General features: G+C 38.1%; 1 protein-coding gene across 2 annotated transcripts in view; it reads left to right on the forward strand.

Annotated features, from left to right (window-relative positions):
- EML6 (EMAP like 6) overlaps positions 1-19,935 on the forward strand; it is a 308,692-nt gene that overhangs the window by 144,123 nt on the left and 144,634 nt on the right. For both annotated transcript variants that reach the window (XM_024118542.3, XM_024118541.3), the window contains exons 4-6: positions 4,616-4,684; positions 12,160-12,345; positions 13,506-13,641. In XM_024118542.3, the coding sequence (XP_023974310.1) occupies positions 4,616-4,684; positions 12,160-12,345; positions 13,506-13,641 (391 nt within the window). The remainder of the gene's footprint in view (positions 1-4,615; positions 4,685-12,159; positions 12,346-13,505; positions 13,642-19,935) is intronic.

The raw sequence follows: 19,935 nt of genomic DNA on the forward strand, positions 1-19,935 counted from the left end.
TTGTTTTCTGAAGTAAGATTGTATTGCTATAAACTTCCCTCTTAGAACTGCTTTTGCTGTGTCCCATAGTTTTTGAATTGTCATCTTTTCATTGTCTTTTGTCTCCAGGTATTCCTTTATTTCCTCTTTGATTTCTTCAGTGATCCTTTGGTTGTTCAGTAACATATTGTTTAGCCTCCATGTGTTTGTGTTTTTTACAGTTTGTGTGTGTGTGTGTGTGTGTGTGTGTGTGTGTGTGATTGATTTCTAATCTCATAGCGTTGTGATCAGAAAAGATACTTGATATGATTTCAGTTTTTTTAAAATTTACTGAGGCTTGATTTGTGGCCCAGCATGTGATCTATCCTGGAGAATGTTCCATGTGCACTTGGTGAGTATTGCTGCTCCAGCTTTCTTTTGATTTCCATTTACATGGGATATTTCCATCCCCTCACTTTCAGTCTGTATGTGTCTTTTGGTTGGAGCATTTAATCCATTTACACTTAAGGTAATTATCCATATGTATGTTCTTATTGCCATCTTGTTAATTGTTTTGGATTTGATTTTGTAGGTATTTTTTCTTCTCTTTCTCTTTTGTTCTCTTCTCTTGTGATTTGATGACCATCTTTAGTGTTGTGTTTGGGTTGCTTTTTATTTCTTTTGTGTGTATCTATTGTAGATTTTTGGCTTGTGGTTCCCATGAGGTTTTGATATAGCAGTCTATATATATATACAAGATTGTTTAAGTTGCTGGTCTCTTAATTTCAAATGCATTTCCAGTATCCTGCATTTGTACTCGCCTCATGATTGCTGGTTTTGATATCATATTTGTGTGTGGATGATTTCCTACATTTACTGTACGGTGAGCTTTCCCATTTGTAATTTTTTTGTTTCTAGCTGTGACCTTTTCTTTTCTGGTTAGAGAATTTCCTTTAGCATTTGTTGTAAAGCTGGTTTGATGGTGCTGAATTCTCTTAGCCTTTGCTTGTTTGTAAAGCTTTTGATTTCTCCACTGAATCTGAATGAGAGCCTTGCTGGTTAGAGTATTCTTGTAGGCTGTAGGTTTTTGCCTTTCATCTCTTTAAATATATCATGCCATGCCCTCCTTTTTCAGGTAAATTGACTTCTTTTTCAGGTAGATTGACTTCTTTTTCAGGTAGATTGACCATCTCTACTTCACTTAGTTGTTCTTCTGGGGTTTTATCTTCACTTGAGAAGAATGTTTATTCTGCTGCTTTCTGTAAATATCAGTTAAGTCCATCTGGTCAAATGTGTCATTTAAGGCCTGTGGTTCCTTATTGATTTTCTGTCTGGATGATCTGTACATTCATGTAAACTGGGGTGTTAAAGCCACTATTACTGTGTTAGTGTCAATTTCTGCTTTTACTGCTGTTAGCATTTGCCTTATGTATTGAGGTGCTCCTATGTTGGGTGCATATATATTTACAATTGTTATATCTTCTTCTTGGATTGATCCCTTGATCATTATGTAGTGTACTTCTTTGTCTCTTATAACAGTCTTTATTTTAAAGTCTATTTTGTCTGATGTGAGTATTGCTGCTCCAGCTTTCTTTTGATTTCCATTTACATGGGATATTTCCATCCCCTCACTTTCAGTCTGTATGTGTCTTTTGGTTGGAGCATTTAATCCATTTACACTTAAGGTAATTATCCATATGTATGTTCTTATTGCCATCTTGTTAATTGTTTTGGATTTGATTTTGTAGGTATTTTTTCTTCTCTTTCTCTTTTGTTCTCTTCTCTTGTGATTTGATGACCATCTTTAGTGTTGTGTTTGGGTTGCTTTTTATTTCTTTTGTGTGTATCTATTGTAGATTTTTGGCTTGTGGTTCCCATGAGGTTTTGATATAGCAGTCTATATATATATACAAGATTGTTTAAGTTGCTGGTCTCTTAATTTCAAATGCATTTCCAGTATCCTGCATTTGTACTCGCCTCATGATTGCTGGTTTTGATATCATATTTGTGTGTGGATGATTTCCTACATTTACTGTACGGTGAGCTTTCCCATTTGTAATTTTTTTGTTTCTAGCTGTGACCTTTTCTTTTCTGGTTAGAGAATTTCCTTTAGCATTTGTTGTAAAGCTGGTTTGATGGTGCTGAATTCTCTTAGCCTTTGCTTGTTTGTAAAGCTTTTGATTTCTCCACTGAATCTGAATGAGAGCCTTGCTGGTTAGAGTATTCTTGTAGGCTGTAGGTTTTTGCCTTTCATCTCTTTAAATATATCATGCCATGCCCTCCTTTTTCAGGTAAATTGACTTCTTTTTCAGGTAGATTGACTTCTTTTTCAGGTAGATTGACCATCTCTACTTCACTTAGTTGTTCTTCTGGGGTTTTATCTTGTTCCTTCATCTGGAATATATTTCTCTGCCATCTCATTTTGTCTAGCTTTCTGTGTTTGTGGTCTCTGTTCCTCAGGCTGCAGGATTGTAATTCTTGCTTCTGGTGTCTGCCCATTGGTGGGTGAGTTTGGTCCAGGGGCTTGTGGAAGCTTTCCTGTAGGAGGGATTAGTGCCTGCCCACTGGTGGGTGGAGCTGCATCTTGTCCCTCTGATGTGCAGGGCCGTGTCAAAGGGTGAATTTATAGGTGATTGTTGGCTCAGGACAACTTTAGGCAGCCTGTCTGCTGATGGGTGCGGCTGTGTTTCCCCCCCATCCCCACCACTGGTTGTCTGGCCTGAGGCATCCCAGCACTGGAGCCTGCAAGCTGTTTGGTAGAGCCAGATCTCAGTGCCAAAATAGCAACATCTGGGAGAGCTCACGCCAATAAATATTCCCTGGGGCCTCTGCCTCCAGTGTCTTTGCCCCCACAGTGAGCCACAGCCAACCACTGCCTCCCCAGGAGACCCTCCAAGACCTGCAGGTAGGTCTGGCCCAGGATCCTATGGAGTCACTGCTTTGCCCTGGGTCCCAGTGCATATGAAACCTTGTCTGCACCCTCCAAGAGTGGAGTCTTTGTTTCCCCCAGTCGTGTGGAGCTCCTGCACTCAAGTCCCACTGGCCTTCCAAGCCAAATGCTCTGGGGGCTCCTCCTCCCAACGCCAGACCCCCAGGCTGGAGAGCCTGACATGGGGCTCAGATCTCACTCCTGTGGGAGAACCTCTGTGATATAATTATTTTCCAGCTTTTGGTCTCCCACCCAGTGGATATGGCACTTGATTATATCATGAACATGCCCTTGCTACTGTCTTGTTGTGGCTTCTTTTTTGTCTTTGGATGTGGAATATCTTTTTTGGTAGGTTCGAGTCTTTTTTGTGGGTGTCTGTTCAGCAGTTAGTTGTGATTTTGGTGTTTTCATGAGAGGAGGTGAGCTCAAGTCCTTCTACTCTATCATCTTGTCTCCTGCTCATACCTTGCATTTTGGATATTACTGTTTTTGCTGTTCCGTGATCCCATTATATCTTATCTTACAAAGTGGTTGAATTGGACTGGATCACTACATGAATTTCCTGTTGTTTTGCTGATGAACTGTACACTTTCCAGTTAGGAGTAGATTGTAAAAAGTACAATGCTGTCGAGTGAGAACTGTGTAATTTTAAGAGCCTAGAATGTTTTAATGAAATACTGCTTTTAGAACACTGTTCTCCCAGACTCCATAATTTGTATCACAGTTTTACTCTTTATTGTTGAGGGCAGTATGAATTATTATTGGTTGCTTATGGGCAAATGATTATTTTCAAGATTATTTTAGTGGCTAAAATACTTAGCCCCTAGCACTAATTTGTATAATCAGTGCTTTGTAGTCTGCAAAATGATCGTACATACGTTATCTTAATTGACCTCACAGCAGAACTGAGATGGTGTCATTCATTCATTTTCGAGATGATGAGGTTAAGGTTAGAGATGCTAAGACTTGCCTGAGCTCGCATAGATAAAATGGGTACTTGGACCTTATTCATACTTGGTCTTTAGACCAAGTGTTCTTTCTTCAGCGCTGTTTCTGTGGTCAATAATTCTTCCTTTCTACCTAACCAAAGGTCCTCCTTCTTTGTCTGATGATTGGAGCAACAGCTTCCTACTTGATGAGAAGTTAGCAGCCTCTTTCTCTAGTCTAGTCTCTGCCCCTACAATTGGTCCTTCTTTCTATTAGAGCTTCACAGAATGTGGTCCATGGACCACCTGCATCAGAATCTCCTGGGCTGTGTTTTAAAATGCATGTGCCTGGACCTAATTTCTGATCCACTAAATCAGAATTTCTGACATGGGCTGGGGGAATATGCACTTTAAACAATTGCCATTCTCTTTGTTTTCATTGTAAAGCTATCTCAAAAGTGTGTTATTAGCCTTGTGGAGAGCCACCAAAAATTTGATCAAAAAACTATACTAAATCATCACAGTTTATTTACCTTGGATGGACAAAGTTAAAAATGTGATACCAGTTCTCAGTGATTGTGGTTAATTATTACTTATTCATTCAGGACTAAGGTAAGTAGATACAAGGTGCTAAAATGTGTATTAGCAATTCCTGACTCATCTCCATAGCCAAATACTCCATTTGGGTAGGTAACATTGTGCTCTGAATGTTAGGAGAGAGTCTTGGCTATTGGACAGTATCTGAAAGAAGGCAAAAACACATGAATGATCAACAGAGCAACTTTTTATCTTTTTTAAACAGATTTTTGATATTTCTTGGGATCCGTATCAGCCAAACAGAGTGGTTAGCTGTGGAGTGAAACATATAAAGGTAAAGTAGTTATTATAAAGAAATTTTGGTACCTTGTTTGAAAATAATTCCAGATGTTTATATATATAATTTGGTGTTGAGAAACTGCTTGACTTTACCTTTTTTCCCCTTAAATTTGGAGGCTTCTTACCTGCATCTCTGATCCCAGAGCACACTAACATCAGCTGATGGGCCTCCCTTTTAGAAATGCAGTATAACAACAATCAAGCGAAGTGCTCAGCAGGCAGCTGAAAAGGAAACTTTATGTTAATTAAATATTATACAGAAGACAGAAGACTCATAATACTTTTAGGATTGTATGTTTTAAAACAGTTCTGATTTTAATTTTGTGAATTAAGTTTTTTCATTATGAATGTTTATACAGACTGCATGTCAAAACTTTTTGACATGTTGATATGTTCTTTTAGAAGAAAGATGCCATGTTGTGTTGGACCTAGAAGGAGAGGGATACATAGTACAAACCTACCTGTGCCATTGGCTTTTAAATGCCTATCTTCCTGTAGACTACACAGCCTGGAATACTACTAGTGGAGCAGGACCTGCCTCTGTCTATTTGCTCCTCTCTATTTTGTTACACAGGTAGCAAAATTAACACCATAGACATCCTTTCCTCTGACATAGCAAAAATTTCTCCTGGACCCTGGGATACGGCCCAGGATCTTCTGTCTACAGGTTTGTAGATAATATAAGTTAAAGTCCATAAAGAAAAGAGTGTAAGGGTTACTTGCTTGAACAGAGCATGTGAAGATCTCTGCTGCTACAAAAATGGTGCATTTCTGTGTGAACAGAGGAAATGTCTGTGTTACTCCTCCAACCAACTCCTCCTGTTTCCAAGTTCTTTTGTTCTTCTTTTAGTCTAGTTTTTCATGATCCTTCCCATAATTCCTACTTAATGGTTAGAAAGGGACACATGATAAAATGCTCAGAAATAAACATAACAAGAAATATGCAAGACCTAATTTTAAAACTATTATAAAACTTTATAGAGGAATGTAAAAGAAGACTTGGGCAAATGGAGAGAGACAACTTTGATTCTGGACATGAAGTGTAAAAATTATAAATGCATTATTTATCTCCAAGTTAATTTATTTTTTAATACAAGTTCAATTAAAATCTTCATAAGCTTTATTGTTATCTGACAACATTTCCCTTTAAGTTATTCTAAGTTAATCTATGAGAATGAAAGAGTGAGAATAACCAAGAACTTTGGCACAAAACAGAACAATGAAAAGGAAAATGCACTACTATTTACTAAAGCATATTATGAAGTTTCAAAAATTAAAATGGTACAAGACTGGGGTAAGGATAAATAAACACCAACAAAAAAGAAACTAAGCTGAGAAATAGACCTTAATATGTATGACAATTTAGAATATAATAATAGTATGTCTGACAAGTAGGCACTAGAAAAATTTATTATTCTAGTTGTATGTCATTACTTCATAGCATATACTAAAATAAATTATGAATTAAAGAGTTAAATGTTAAAAAAAACTATAAAATAGAGGAGTATATATGTAAATATTTAATTTCTCTCAAGTTGGAGAAAGGTGTTTCTAAATGTAAAAGCAAATAAAGAAACCATAAAGGTGTTTGACACAAATAACCAATAAACAGTCTACAGTAAGGAATAGAAGGGAGTTTTATTTCAGCCAATCTGAGGACTAGCCCGGGAGTGCAGTCTCCACCAAGGAAGAAAGCACTCTGGAGAAACATGGTTTTCAACACAGTTTTATATTTTGTCTGAACAAAGAAAATACATACATCAAACATGACAGGGTCCATTCCTTCAAGCTTTCAACAGAGATGTGTAGTTTCAGATCAGCACATACACAGAGAGTCAGCATGACCTTGACCTCTGGGAAGGGAACTTTGTCTTTGAAGGAGTACTAACATGGGCATCATGGAAGGGTAGGCATTTACTCCTATGTTCAAAGAGGACATTCTTTACTTCTGGATAATGCATTCTTTTCTTTAATGGTTAAAGCAAATGTACAATGTATGTTTGACAGGCCATAAGTCAGGCTGTTCTAGTTCACATAAAATTCAGGCCAAATCACGTATAAGTCAGAATGGCTTCCCCACACCCTAATAGGTGAAAATCTCTTCCATCAAAGGATAATAGTATAGATTCAACTATATAAATATTAAAATATTCTGCTTACCTTCCCACTACCCCCCAAGAAACAAAAGAGGCAGACCGCAAAGTAGCGAAGAATGTTGCTTGTTGCTTGTAGGCAACAAGCATAGAATGTTGGCTTGTTCTTGAAATATAAAGAATTCTAGCAAATCTGTAGAATGGACAAAGAACGTCCACAATATTTTTATTTTTGTCAATTGTCTGCTAATAGACACATGAAAATGCTAACTCATTAATAATTAAGGAATAGACATTTAAAAATAACAGTGTTTTTAATGTATCAAAATGATTATTAAAATGTATCCAGTATTGGGAAAGATTTGGGGAATGAACACTCTCAAACCTTGCTGGTAGAAGGGTAAATGAGTATAGTCTTTCAGTCCAGAAATTTGGCAATACCTGTCAATTACCTTAGAAATGTTGATACCCTTTGAAACAATAATTTCATCCCAATTTTAGTATATGTGCTGCCAAAGTAAGCACAGCCAGTAATTTCATATCTTGTAATTTATCCCAAGGAAATTCTTAGGAGTATGAACCAAGCACTGGTTCATTGCTGAATAATTTATCAACAGCAAATAAAACCAAACAAAAGACAACCTGAAAACCCCTAACTGCCCTCAGGTGGTTAAATAAAATATGGTAGGTATATCCATATGAAGAAATACTGTGCAATCATAAGTCATGTTTTAGAGGATTATTTAATATTATTGGACAGATTTAAGATCTATTTACAGTCTACTTCTGGGTGGGATAAATTTGTGGCTTTGATTTTTTTACTTTAAAAGTATATTTTTGTGTAGGAAATAAATTGGAAGGCTATCCCAAAACATTAAACAGTTAACTTGGGTAGTGAGTTGATAGTTTTTAAATTTTCCCTTTATTTTAAAATTATTTTACAATAACATGCATTTCTTCCAAAATAAGAAAAAAGTAATGGAAAAACGGGACAAAAAGGTAAGTCGATAGGTTCTACTCTTCAAAGGTGTCACATGTCCTTAGGGCTTCAAAAACATTTTATAATTCTTGTGCAGAGAGCTGATTTTAACCTGAGACTATGTTTGCTGAAATGAAGGCATTTTTTGCTTCAACGGTAGTTGGAGGATCCTTCCTCATAATTTATACAGTCCAACTGAAAGACTAGAAAACTCATTAAATTTGATAAACATTAGTTGAGTTTGTACCATGTGATAGAATAAAAACTGACCCGGTTTTCAATTTGCTTAAAATTGAGCAATTAAAACATTGAAATAGAACATTCTGTAAGAGAGGCAAAACCAAAATTCTCTAGGGATAACGGAGAGATCCCAACTGGTTAGAGGAATGTTAAGTGTTTCAGGAAGGGGTGCTATTTGAGCTGAGCCTTAATGGATAACTGAGTTTGGTAGGGTGGGCTTGGAAGGCAGCAGAACCCAGGGGAGGGGTTGCCCTTCAGTCAGGAGTTAATAGGCAGGGACTGGTCACCCATCGAATCATAGGTCTGGGGAGCAGAAGGGTCCTTGGCTCATTAACGTGTTCACAGATTATCAACTTTTTCATCCCCAAAGAACATCTTAATTTTCTTTCCAAGGGAACAAATATTTTGAAAAATTTTGGCAATGAAATACATGGTAGCCATTACATCTTAAATCCTTTAACAGTTTTTAATTAATCAAGGATATATATCTGCTAACATGAGTTTCTGATCATAACATATGGAAGAGACACTGAGTTGTTCTTTCAACCACAAGCAAAGAAATACATGAGCTCAAGATGAGCCGGATTCCATTATTCCATGGTGGCTCTCTGGAAATCTGGGACCCCGACCAGGGAGCCTTCAGCCAACTTGCATATTCCACAGTAAGGAAGCCAAGACCTAGGAGGCTGTTTGACTTTGAATCCTGGTTCTGTCTCCCTCTACTTGATTCTGGGAAAGCTATTTTATCTCCGAGACTGAATTTCTTTCTTTCCCAAAAAAACAAAAACAAAAAAGACAGGATAAAAAGGGGGGTGGGGATAACTACCTCCTGAATTTAAGTTACATTAAACAGTGTATGGAACCAGTAGGGGCACAATAATATTAATTTCTTTTCCCATTTCCTAGGACTACAAAAATAATGGCACAGATAAGATTTAAACTCCGTTTCTGGCTCTCTTTGACAAGCTCTTTTCTCTTAGCAATTATTTCGTTAATGATCTATCTTGGCTTAAGTCCCCACCCCCAAACCAGATTATCAAAGATAATAGATTAACTGCTTTAATTGATAGATTCATCCAGTTTCACTGTTTCTTTCCAGCTTTGGTTAACTCTTTTAATCAGTTGACTCTAAAAGCAGAGACAGATAAAACCCTGGAACCTCATTTGAAAACACTAAGAGCTGTTTGTCCTGTTAAATTTGTTCATCGTGTTTCGGCAGACTTAGGCATTTTTTCTAAGCAAAAACAAGCATTTTTACCTCAAATGGAAGAATCTGCAAATGCAGATTCTTTATTAATTATGTCATTCTTTATTCTTTATTAATTTTGTTTAGAAGGAAACCCACAACACATTTCAGCAGGCTTTAACAAATTATTTTCACTATCTGTATTTTCTACATCCAATTCCAGGACCCCCACCTTTTTTCCCCAAAGCTGCCTAACATCAAACAAATCATTCCAATCACAAGGTGAATGCAGAATCTCTGATGCACTCCAAGAAAATATTTTTATGTGAAATTTTTGTAGCTAGGGTAAAATCCTTTCTCGTTTTGCAATCCCCAGTGTTTGGCAAACAGGCAAATTATGATTATCTGAAATGAATGCTTGAAAAACAGTAGCAGTTGAGCATTTTCTGCTTGGTTGGTTTTACAGGAAATGAGCCTCTACCAGGTTTGTTGGCTGTTACTGCTCTTTCTCCATTCTCTAGTCACAGACAGAAGGGACCTCAGGGATTACTTAGGGCCAGATGAGCTCCCAAGTACCTGCCAGTTCTAACAGAATTTACATTACAATCTGTGAATGGCGATTGGAGAAGATAAACAATGTCTTTTCATTTGATGTGGAGTTAATGGTGTGTTGCTACCCTAATCTGTCACTGTTTTCCAAACATGAAGCTCTTCTCAAGAAGGGCCCGTGAGCCATGGCCGCTGAGCCTGTGCGTCCGGAACCTGTGCGTCCGGAGCCTGTGCGTCCGGAGCTTGTGCTCCGCAATGGGAGAGGCCACAACAGTGAGAGGCCCGTGTAATGCAAAAAAAAAAAAAAAAAAAACAGATAATGTCTCAGATTTGACATTTTCTGCAGAAAATCTCATGCCTATCTTGTCATTACAGCTATATATGCCTTTTTAGAGAATCATCTGATTATCTGGAATGTTTCATGTTGACATTATGCCGTCTGACTGGGTGATTTCATCAGAAAAATCTTTGTGTAGGGATAAGTCTCTCTTTTCTGTGGTTGTCCATCTAGAAATATTTCAACAACTCAGGCCAAAGTACACATCCCAAGTTAAAGGAATAATAATTACCAAATAGTTACGCTTCCTTTAATTTTCATGCATGGGGAGATATAGAAGGATAAATGTCTGCCTTAAACATCACCATGGAACAGCAAGTTCTTTGGCATGTAGGTACAACCAGTGGTTGTTTATGTCTCATAGTTTGTTCAGGTTCAAAATGAATACTTAAATGTTTTCCCAAAGCATATACCTACCTATCTTTCCCCAGATTGTTCTTATTCTTTTGATGTACACTTTAGTGCCTTTTTTGTAAAAACAGTAATAGCCAAAGAAGCAAATCACCAGAGCTGATACTTAATGAGAGAGGAATCCTGTATAGTCTCAAATGACGGCACATCTTTCTCTCATTCTCCCCAAGGACCATCACCACCACAGCTGCCTGAGTCCTGGTCCTCCTGAGGGGTGCACCCATCTAGAACTGCTTCCTCAAATACCCAGCTACTCTGAGAGGACCGTCATTTTTCCTCTCCTGCAGGCACAAAATATTAGGGTTGTCACTAATTTTTCCTCACACATTTCCTGTCACTTGGATTCACCTAACTCTGCTCTCCTAAACCACAATGCAATTTCTTCCTCACCACTGATCCAAATCCTATTCTTGCTCATTCCAGTTAATTCAACATGGTTCTCTGTCTTCGAATTTCCTTACCACTTGTATGCAGTCTGAATATGCTGCCTTAAAATTATCTTTTTTGTTTTTTTGTTTTTTTTGTTTGTTTGTTTTGTTTTTTTTTTTGTGGTACGCGGGCCTCACACTGTTGTGGTCTCTCCCGTTGCGGAGCACAGGCTCCGGACGCGCAGGCTCAGCGGCCATGGCTCACGGGCCCAGCCGCTCCGCGGCATGTGGGATCCTCCCAAACCGGGGCGCGAACCCAGTTCCCCTGCATCGGCAGGCGGACGCGCAACCACTGCGCCACCAGGGAAGCCCCTCTTTTTTGTTTTATATGTATCTTCTTCATTGGATTTAAAGTTCTCAAGGCAAATATTTCAATACTTTCTCATGTATAACCCCTGTTGAACCTTTGGCAAGTCACTTATGCCTTCTTTCTCTCCCTTCCAAATGGGTGTAATAATAATATCTGCCTTAGCCTATTCGTAAGGGTATTATGAAGATGAAATAACTAAACACGTGTACAGAGCCTTTATAAATTGTGAGAGGCTACGTACATGGCAGTAAAATTATACCAGTTCACATACTGAAAAAAATATGTCAGAGTGAAATACTTAATTTCTACATAACCATGGGAGTCTCCAAAGCAGCTCAACCTTTATGCTTATGGTCTCCCTCATGATAAATTATGCAACTAAAACTGAAAAGCCTAGTCAATTATTTGGCTATATGAAATATAACTTATATTTAGAAACATTTCTGAGTAATGTTTCTACAGTGAAGATTTATGTAATTTTTAGTGAGAAATTACTTCTAAATGCATATATATATATGCAACAAAAATACCGAGAAGATATATCAACATGTTAACAGAAGGTTGTGAATAATTCCAATTTTCCTCTTTTCACTTTTCTCTGTTTCTAAACTTCTCTACAGTGAACCTATGCTAGTGCTATAACTTGACAAGAAATTAAACAAAAAAATGAACGTTAAACATTCAGCAAAGTTTTGGAATTTTAGAACTTTGAAAGTTTAAAAAATATAAGTTTTTTTTTTTACTGCTAGTAGTTGGCTAAAATGTTTTGCAATTCTCTGCCGTTATAACAAAACAAGTTAAATTATGTGTATCTAGTGCACCTATAGCAAATTATGTAAAATGTATTGAAACATTAGCAAATAAATACCAATAATGAGATGCATCAGAATACTCTTTTTTTTTTTTGGATCTATTTATTTTGTCACTTATTTTCTAGTTTTGGACACTATGTGGAAATGCCCTGACTGCAAAAAGAGGGATATTTGGCAAAACAGGGGATCTTCAGACCATCCTTTGCCTTGCATGTGCCAAAGAAGACATCACCTACTCTGGTGCTTTAAATGGTGACATCTATGTCTGGAAAGGGCTCAATTTAGTCCGCACCATTCAAGGAGCACATAGTGTAAGTATTCCCGTACAGAAACTTGGGAATGACTTATTAAATAAGTTAAAGTCACAAATCTCTGTATTTTTTCCCTGTTGCTTTAGGATCAGCCAGTTCTGCTGAACACTCACTAAACATTCATGAAGGATTTCCCTAATTATTTTTGTTCACCTGGAAGAAATTAATATTTCAAAAGCTTAATAACTTAATTAGCTTTTGTCTCAATTATCAGTTGACTATATCATCTATAGATGATAAAGTAGAAATGACCAGAAGAATGGGGAGATGATGTGAAAGGTAAAGCCTGTTGTAATAAATGGAAATTTGGTAAAATGTTATCAGAAACTCAATAGACCTTTAGCTTCTTGCCCTATTACTATGAACATGAAGAAAAGTTTCAGCAGCTCTTAGCAAAAGAGCTATGAAATTTTAGAACTTTCCCTGTCTTGTATGTTGAAGACCAATGTTCTTGGCTTCGCTAATTATGAAACAGCTCTTGAAACAATTAAAAGGTCAGTATTGGTCCTCATTCATAAAAACAGCTGCGTTAGTAACCTAATTTCTCTTTACACTGGATATTATGTCAACATTATACTCTTGTAACACATTTCCCGTGGAAAAGCATCTTTAAGTTATGAAACCACATCAGATGTGAAAAGCATCTTCAAATAATGCTTAACAAGCTAACACAAGTGTAATTTATGCTTCCATTTAGGCTCAGATGGTGCCTGCTCATTGGGATGCATTTCTGTCACCACTGTACCTATAGAAGTGTTTGTGTTCCTAGCCCGCATATCTTTACTTGTTTGGGGAAGGAATTTATATGAAACACCTCCACCATTGTCTTTATAATGATTAGCTGTCACAGAAAGAAATTTATGATTTTTATATTTGCTTTAGCCAAGGAATTCCTGAATTTTTTTTACAGCCTGTCATTAGTTTAATCGTGGCAAAGGAGCAGTTGAACTAGTTTGCTTAAGTGGTATTATGAATTTTTAATCTAGCTAAAATGGCTGTTACAGATGGCTACTTGTTCTATTGCCAGGATTTCAATAGAGAACAAGAGATTTGTTTTTTGTTTTGTTTTTGCTTTGTTTTGTATTTTTGTCATCAAGATCCAGCTATAATGGCTGTTTAGAATGACTGCAGCATTGAGTATTATCTGCCTTAATCAACAGGCTGGAATCTTCAGCATGTATGCTTGCGAAGAAGGCTTTGCCACTGGTGGACGAGATGGGTGTATACGATTATGGGATACTGATTTCAAACCCATAACCAAAATTGATCTCAGGGAGACAGAACAAGGATATAAAGGTAACACATGTATTAATACTTACCCATAGATCTTAATGTGTTAAATACAGTGTGAAAGTCTGTTTCTATATTTGTTTCTCTTATCCCATCTTATACCATGAAGGATTTAAGGTAGTTTACATAAATGTAATGGATCCAAGATTAAAAGTATGTTGAATGTAAGTGGATACACCTTTTTCCTAATTTGCACAAAGGTATCTATATGTACAAGCAGTGGTCCTGCTACAAAGATAAACAACATAATAATAAAACTACTGAGTGGTAACCTGAGAGATGGGACTTTCAGTTATAAAACTGGGAAGTTCTGGGCAAGTTAGTGACCCTAAATGTAACTGCATGCAGCCTCTGAAAATAAATAAATAAATAAATAAATAAATAATAGGAGAAACAAGATAAATTATTTTTTAAAAAATAGCTTTAGTGGAGTAGCTACCATAGTAGTAGGAGTTAAGAGCCCGGGCTCAGAGTTGGGGAGCCTGGGTTCAAATCCAAGTTTCACCTGTGACAGATTGGAGACCTTGGTCAAATTTCTTAACATCTCTGGGCCTCAGTTTCCTCATCTGTAAAATGGGGGGTAATACCAGCACCAACCTCATAGAGTTCTATGAGGATTAAATACACTTGCGAAGTGCTTAGAGTAAGTCATGGTGCATGGTCAGCGCTCAGTAAATGTTGGCTACTGCTACAATATGTTAAGTATGTGTACCAGAGAATACAAAGCAGTTTATATACATCTTTTTAAATTCTCATGGTAGGCTTATTATCTCATTTTTCATGTAGAGAATTTGGCACTGAGAGAGATTAAAGTGGAAAATGTAAATAGGAAGGATAAGACGAAGTAAGTCACAAGTGATGTTAGTCCACTGAGCACATGTGTGGAGTTCTGTTCACGTGAGAATTTAGTGTCCACTTCATTGCATGGACAGTCAAGGCCCTCGAGTTCTCTGCCAGAGAACATGGGCCATTGTAACTTTATCCAGAAAAATACTTCAGGCAGATATAAGCAAGTAAGCACCCATAAAAGCAATGTTAAAAATGCTAGTAAAGCAGCCAAAAATGTTTGACCTTGAACCGTGAAACTTCTTGGTGTATCCCTCAAGGTAAACTGGAAGCAAAACATATACTTAGATAACTCATGAGTTAACTTACTAGATGGGATTATTGACCATAAACTGGCTAGATGTTGGGGAGCATCAACCAGAAATAATGATTCCTTTTTGGCAGTCACTTTATCCAGCTCATCCCAAAATTTTATCACATAATCAAGGTATAAATTTTAAAGTGTGAGGATCAGGGCAGAAGCCATATTTACCCTGCTCTACTTTTCTACCTGATACCCAGTCCCTGACTTCAGGCTCTCAAAGGAGAATTCGGGAGCCGGTTCAGAACAAGCATCTATATAGCCAGGAATTTGTATTGATTGTACAAAGCCAACCCCATAGTCAACTCCTATCCCCAGAGTCAAGGGAAGATGGTCAGGGACACGTTCTGTCTTCTATCAGTCTCAACTGATTCCCACACACACTTGCTTGCCAAGATCAAAGAGGACATAGGTGGTGCACAGCAGACAGAAGGACCTTAAGCAAGCCTGCGTCTCATAGGTGTAGCCTGCAGCACCTGGGCTTATAGGTATCAGGGGAGGGATTAGCATGTATTTTTAGATGGATGGCCATTGGGACAATAGCCTGTATTTCAGGAGGAGTAGTGAACTATGCTTTTAAAGGACTGGATAGACCATGCTGCTGTTCAGGAGCCGTGAGAATGGGTGCCGTTTTCTTGCCACCTTCTTCATTTTTGCAGTCTCAGCTCACTACCAATACTCTTGTTTACTTCGTGTTTTACTTTAAATGGATGTGAATGCATCTCTTTCTCTTCTTTTTTTTAACTTCTCCTCATAAGCAATAATATCTGTGAAATTATGGCTTTAATATACTGTTTATTTATATATATATTTTTTACTTGTTAAGGTAAGTTCTAGCTACTGGATTAAAAAATTTTGTCGATGTAGCATCTCTTCACCATCAGTGGCACCTTTGCCTGTCACATTTTTGGCAACACTGTAACAGAAGTCTACTATGTACTATCAAAGTTCCAAAGAATTGCCGGCATTTTTTCCAGCCCTTAGTGGAAAACAGGATAAATGTCTAGAGTCAAAGGAATGAAAGGCTCGTGGTTGAAGTGTTGGTAACAGCCCCAAATCTGGCTCACTCTTCACCCTCAACTCAGCTAGTTCTCGAGCCTCTGTGGACAGGGCCTTGCAGGGGGAACCTGCCACGATCCTGAACCACCCTCAGGGACTTTCTCTTGCCCTCAGCCGGGTCTTGGCACCATCATCACACTGAAGCAGGGCCGGGGGGCCGTTGACTTGAGAAGCCAAGTCTCAGAACAGGCCCTCCATGATGTTCTCTGAGATCAGCTGCCAGGGCCACTCTGTGACAGGGGTGTACTGTAGGGCACCTGAAGGTGGGAGTGAGGCCAGAGTGAGCTAGGAGACCCAGCACAAGTATAAGGATTAAGATATGTAGGATTGCAGGTGAGGATTAAAAGTAGTTGAAATGTATACAGCTTTCTGTTCCAGCTTCCTCTTCAACCAACCAATACCATACATGCCCTTGCTCTTCTGAACATTTGCAGACAGTGTGGGTTAAAGGGGAGTGAAGGAAAGACTGTGGGGAGAGGCTGAAACAGGAGGAAGAAGGCAGAATGGACAGGACTTTGGGTGTACTTTGTCCCACCCCATCCTGCCCTGCACACCACCACCACCCCCACCGCCGCCATTCCCCCCAAAAGGAGTTGACTTTTCCTCCACCTTCAGGCTCTGCCTCAAAATGGAAACAAAGTGCCATTTGAAAGGAGCAGATTCAAGCAAAGCACTGTTAGAACTAGTTACCAACCAGGGTTCTTGGCCTCCTTAATCAATGGAAATTGATAAGAGGCCAGTCAAGAAATTCAGGCAAGGCTTTATTGGGGCTCCTGCTACAGCACGGTGGAGCGAAAACAAGTAACACGTTCCCTTGCTCCCTCCCTGAGCGGGGGTAAACTGCTTCCTTATATGGGGTGAGGGTAGGGGTGGGTCCAGGGGTCGGGCCGGAGGGGTGGCTTAGGCGGCCTGCCCACCCCCTTGGTGGTGCTGCGTGCAGGGGGCATGCACAGTACCCTGCTTTTCCTCTGGGCTCGTCAGAAGTGGCAGTTGGGTTTTTGGTCTTTTTGTATCTTGTTGTTCATAATTTAGCTAAACTGTGCACGCACACAGTTATTTTTAGTTCCTTATAGTTTCTTTGTATTTTGTTGCTGGAGGAGACATTTGTCCAGGTGCAAGCGCTACAGCAAAGGGTCCTAGGTTTCAGGTCCAAGCCTGTCTTACTACTTTGCTCTCAATTTGGACATGAAGCTACATGTATGGACGGTTTTATTCTAGTAAAAATTTCTTGATATGAATGAGCCTTCTTCGATATTTTTGTTTGTATAGCAATGACTCTTGAATTCATTTCTGTGGAAATATAGTGACTTCTCATATTACTCAAACAACTATTTAAATAAATTTAGCAAGAGAATTAATTATGGCCATGTCCCAATTCCCATGACATAGTACCGTTATTTTGTAGTCCTTAAATTTATAAACTTACTAGTAAAAATTCAGAAACTGCTACTTACGTTTGGTAATCTGAGTCTGTTTGTAACGATCACACTTACTATGTCACCTGTAAAAATTTCTACTGCCCTTCCTATAGACTTCCAGAAGATCTACAAAATGAATCTGGCAATTTCCAAGTTGTTTTATGTAAATATTCATAAGATTGACCTATATTTGCATCTTCTGATAACTATTAATTGCTAAAAAAAACAAGAAAGAGAACAGTTTTTAGATGAACTAAGATTAACACTAAGCTCAGGAAAAAAAAAACCCAAAATGATATTACAGCTTTATTATAAAGTGATGGTATTAATCAGTTCTCCTACATCTTTATAGTCAAACTTGAGCTAATTAAGACTTTGACTTGTACTGAAAACAATTAACCCTTCTTTAAATTGAGGGTGAACCAGCTTGGAGATAGGTCATTTTCATATCAATAAGAATCTGTACAGCCACAGGTGATTCTCAGGGCTCCTTGTCCTCTCCCCAAGTCTTAGTCAAAGAAAATGAACTTCATAAGCCCAGAGGACCATTCCTCAATCAAAGGAATAGTAGTGTTTTATCTATACCAGTGACATACAACTTCTGCGAGTGGTGAGTCTGCAAACAAGTTTTTACTAACACTACATGGTGATATAAACCAGCGATCTAATTCATCCAGGATCCCTTATCTACAATTCTGAAGTGAAAAAACTCAGAATGCCAAAATGTATATATATTTTTTATGAGAGCAGCCAACTTTTTTATTGTGGTAAGATATACACAATACACAATAAAATTTACCATTTTAACCATTTTTTAAGTAAACATATGAGTGCATCAAGTAGAGTCACATTATGCAGCCATCATGACCATCCATCTCCAGAACATTTTTCATCTTTCCAAACTGAAACATCATACCCATTAAACACCAACTCCCCATTCCCTCTCGTCCTGGCCCTGGCAGCTCCCATTCTACTTTCTGTCTCTGTGAATTTGCCTGTTCTAATTTGCCTATTCTTATTCTCATATAAGTAGAATTATGCAGTATTTGCTCTTTTGTGACTGGCTTATTTCTCTTAGCATAATGTCTTCAAGGTTCATCCATATTGTAGCATGTGTCAGAATTTCCTTTGTTCTTAAGGCTGAGTAATATTTCATTGTATACCACATTTTGTTTATCCATTCATCTGTTAATGGATACTTGGGTTGCTTCCACCTTTTGGCTATTGTGAATAATGCTGCAATGAACATGGGTACACAAATGTCTCTTTGAGACTCTGCTTTCAATTCCTTGGGATATATATCCAGAAGTGGAATTATTGGATCATATGGTATTTCTATTTTTAATATTTTTGAGGAACTTCCATACTGTTTTCCATAACAGCTGCACCATTTTTATATTCCTACCAGCAGTGCACAAGGATTTCAATTTCTCCACATCCTCACCGACACTTTCTTTCTGGTTTTTTGATAATAGTTATTCTGATATACATGAAGTGGTATTTCCTTGTGGTTTTCATTTGTATTTCCCTGATGATTTTTGATGTTAAGCATCTTTCATAAGCTTGTTGGCCATTTGTATAACATCATTGGAGAAATTTCTATTCAAGTCCTTTGCCCATTTTATTTTTTTCACACACACACACACACTGTATTTTATTTTATTTTATTTTTTTTTGTTTGTTTGTTTGTTTGTTTGTTTTTTGTGGTATGCGGGCCTCCCTCTGCTGCGGCCTCTCCCGTTGCGGAGCACAGGCTCCGGACGCACAGGCTCAGCGGCCATGGCTCACAGGCCCAGCCGCTCCGCGGCATGTGGGATCCTCCCAGACCGGGGCGCGAACCCAGTTCCCCTGCATCGGCAGGCGGACGCGCAACCACTGCGCCACCTGTATTTTATTTTTACAAGAGATAAATAAACTGACACCAAGCATTGTAAATGGATGACCACAACAAAAGCAACAATGATTGCAATTACCAAACACGAAACACACTCATACTATGTCATAATATTGACATTCAGTACAGTAATCCTCCACTGTAACAGCTCCTTTACTTTGCAGTGAAAAAAAATTTTTTTTTATTTCTGAGATATACATTTTAAAGTAATAACTAGAATTATGACTTATAACATTATGCCAGAACATATAAGATTTTTAGAAATTTCATGTAATGTCTGAAACATTTATATTAACATATTTCCATACAAATAACCCAAAGAAAGTTTAGTATTACCTGTTTTTTTGGTTTGTTTGTTTGTTTATACTGTAGGTTCTTATTAGTCATCAATTTTACACACATCAGTGTATACATGTCAGTCCCAATCGCCCAGTTCAGCACACCACCATCCCCACCCCACCGCGGTTTTCCCCCCTTGGTGTCCATACGTTTGGTCTCTACATATGTGTCTCAACTTCTGCCCTGCAAACTGGTTCATCTGTACCATTTTTCTAGGCTCCACATACATGTTAATATACGATATTTGTTTTTCTCTTTCTGACTTACTTCACTCTGTATGACAGTCTCTAGATCCATCCATGTCTCAACAAATGACTCAATTTCGTTCCCTTTTATGGCTGAGTAATATTCCATTATATATATGTACCACATCTTTATCCATTTGTCTGTCGATGGGCATTTAGGTTGCTTCCATGACCTGGCTATTGTAAATAGTGCTGCAG

This window comes from Physeter macrocephalus, chromosome 12 (assembly GCF_002837175.3).
Source record: "Physeter macrocephalus isolate SW-GA chromosome 12, ASM283717v5, whole genome shotgun sequence".
Taxonomy (NCBI): domain Eukaryota; kingdom Metazoa; phylum Chordata; class Mammalia; order Artiodactyla; family Physeteridae; genus Physeter; species Physeter macrocephalus.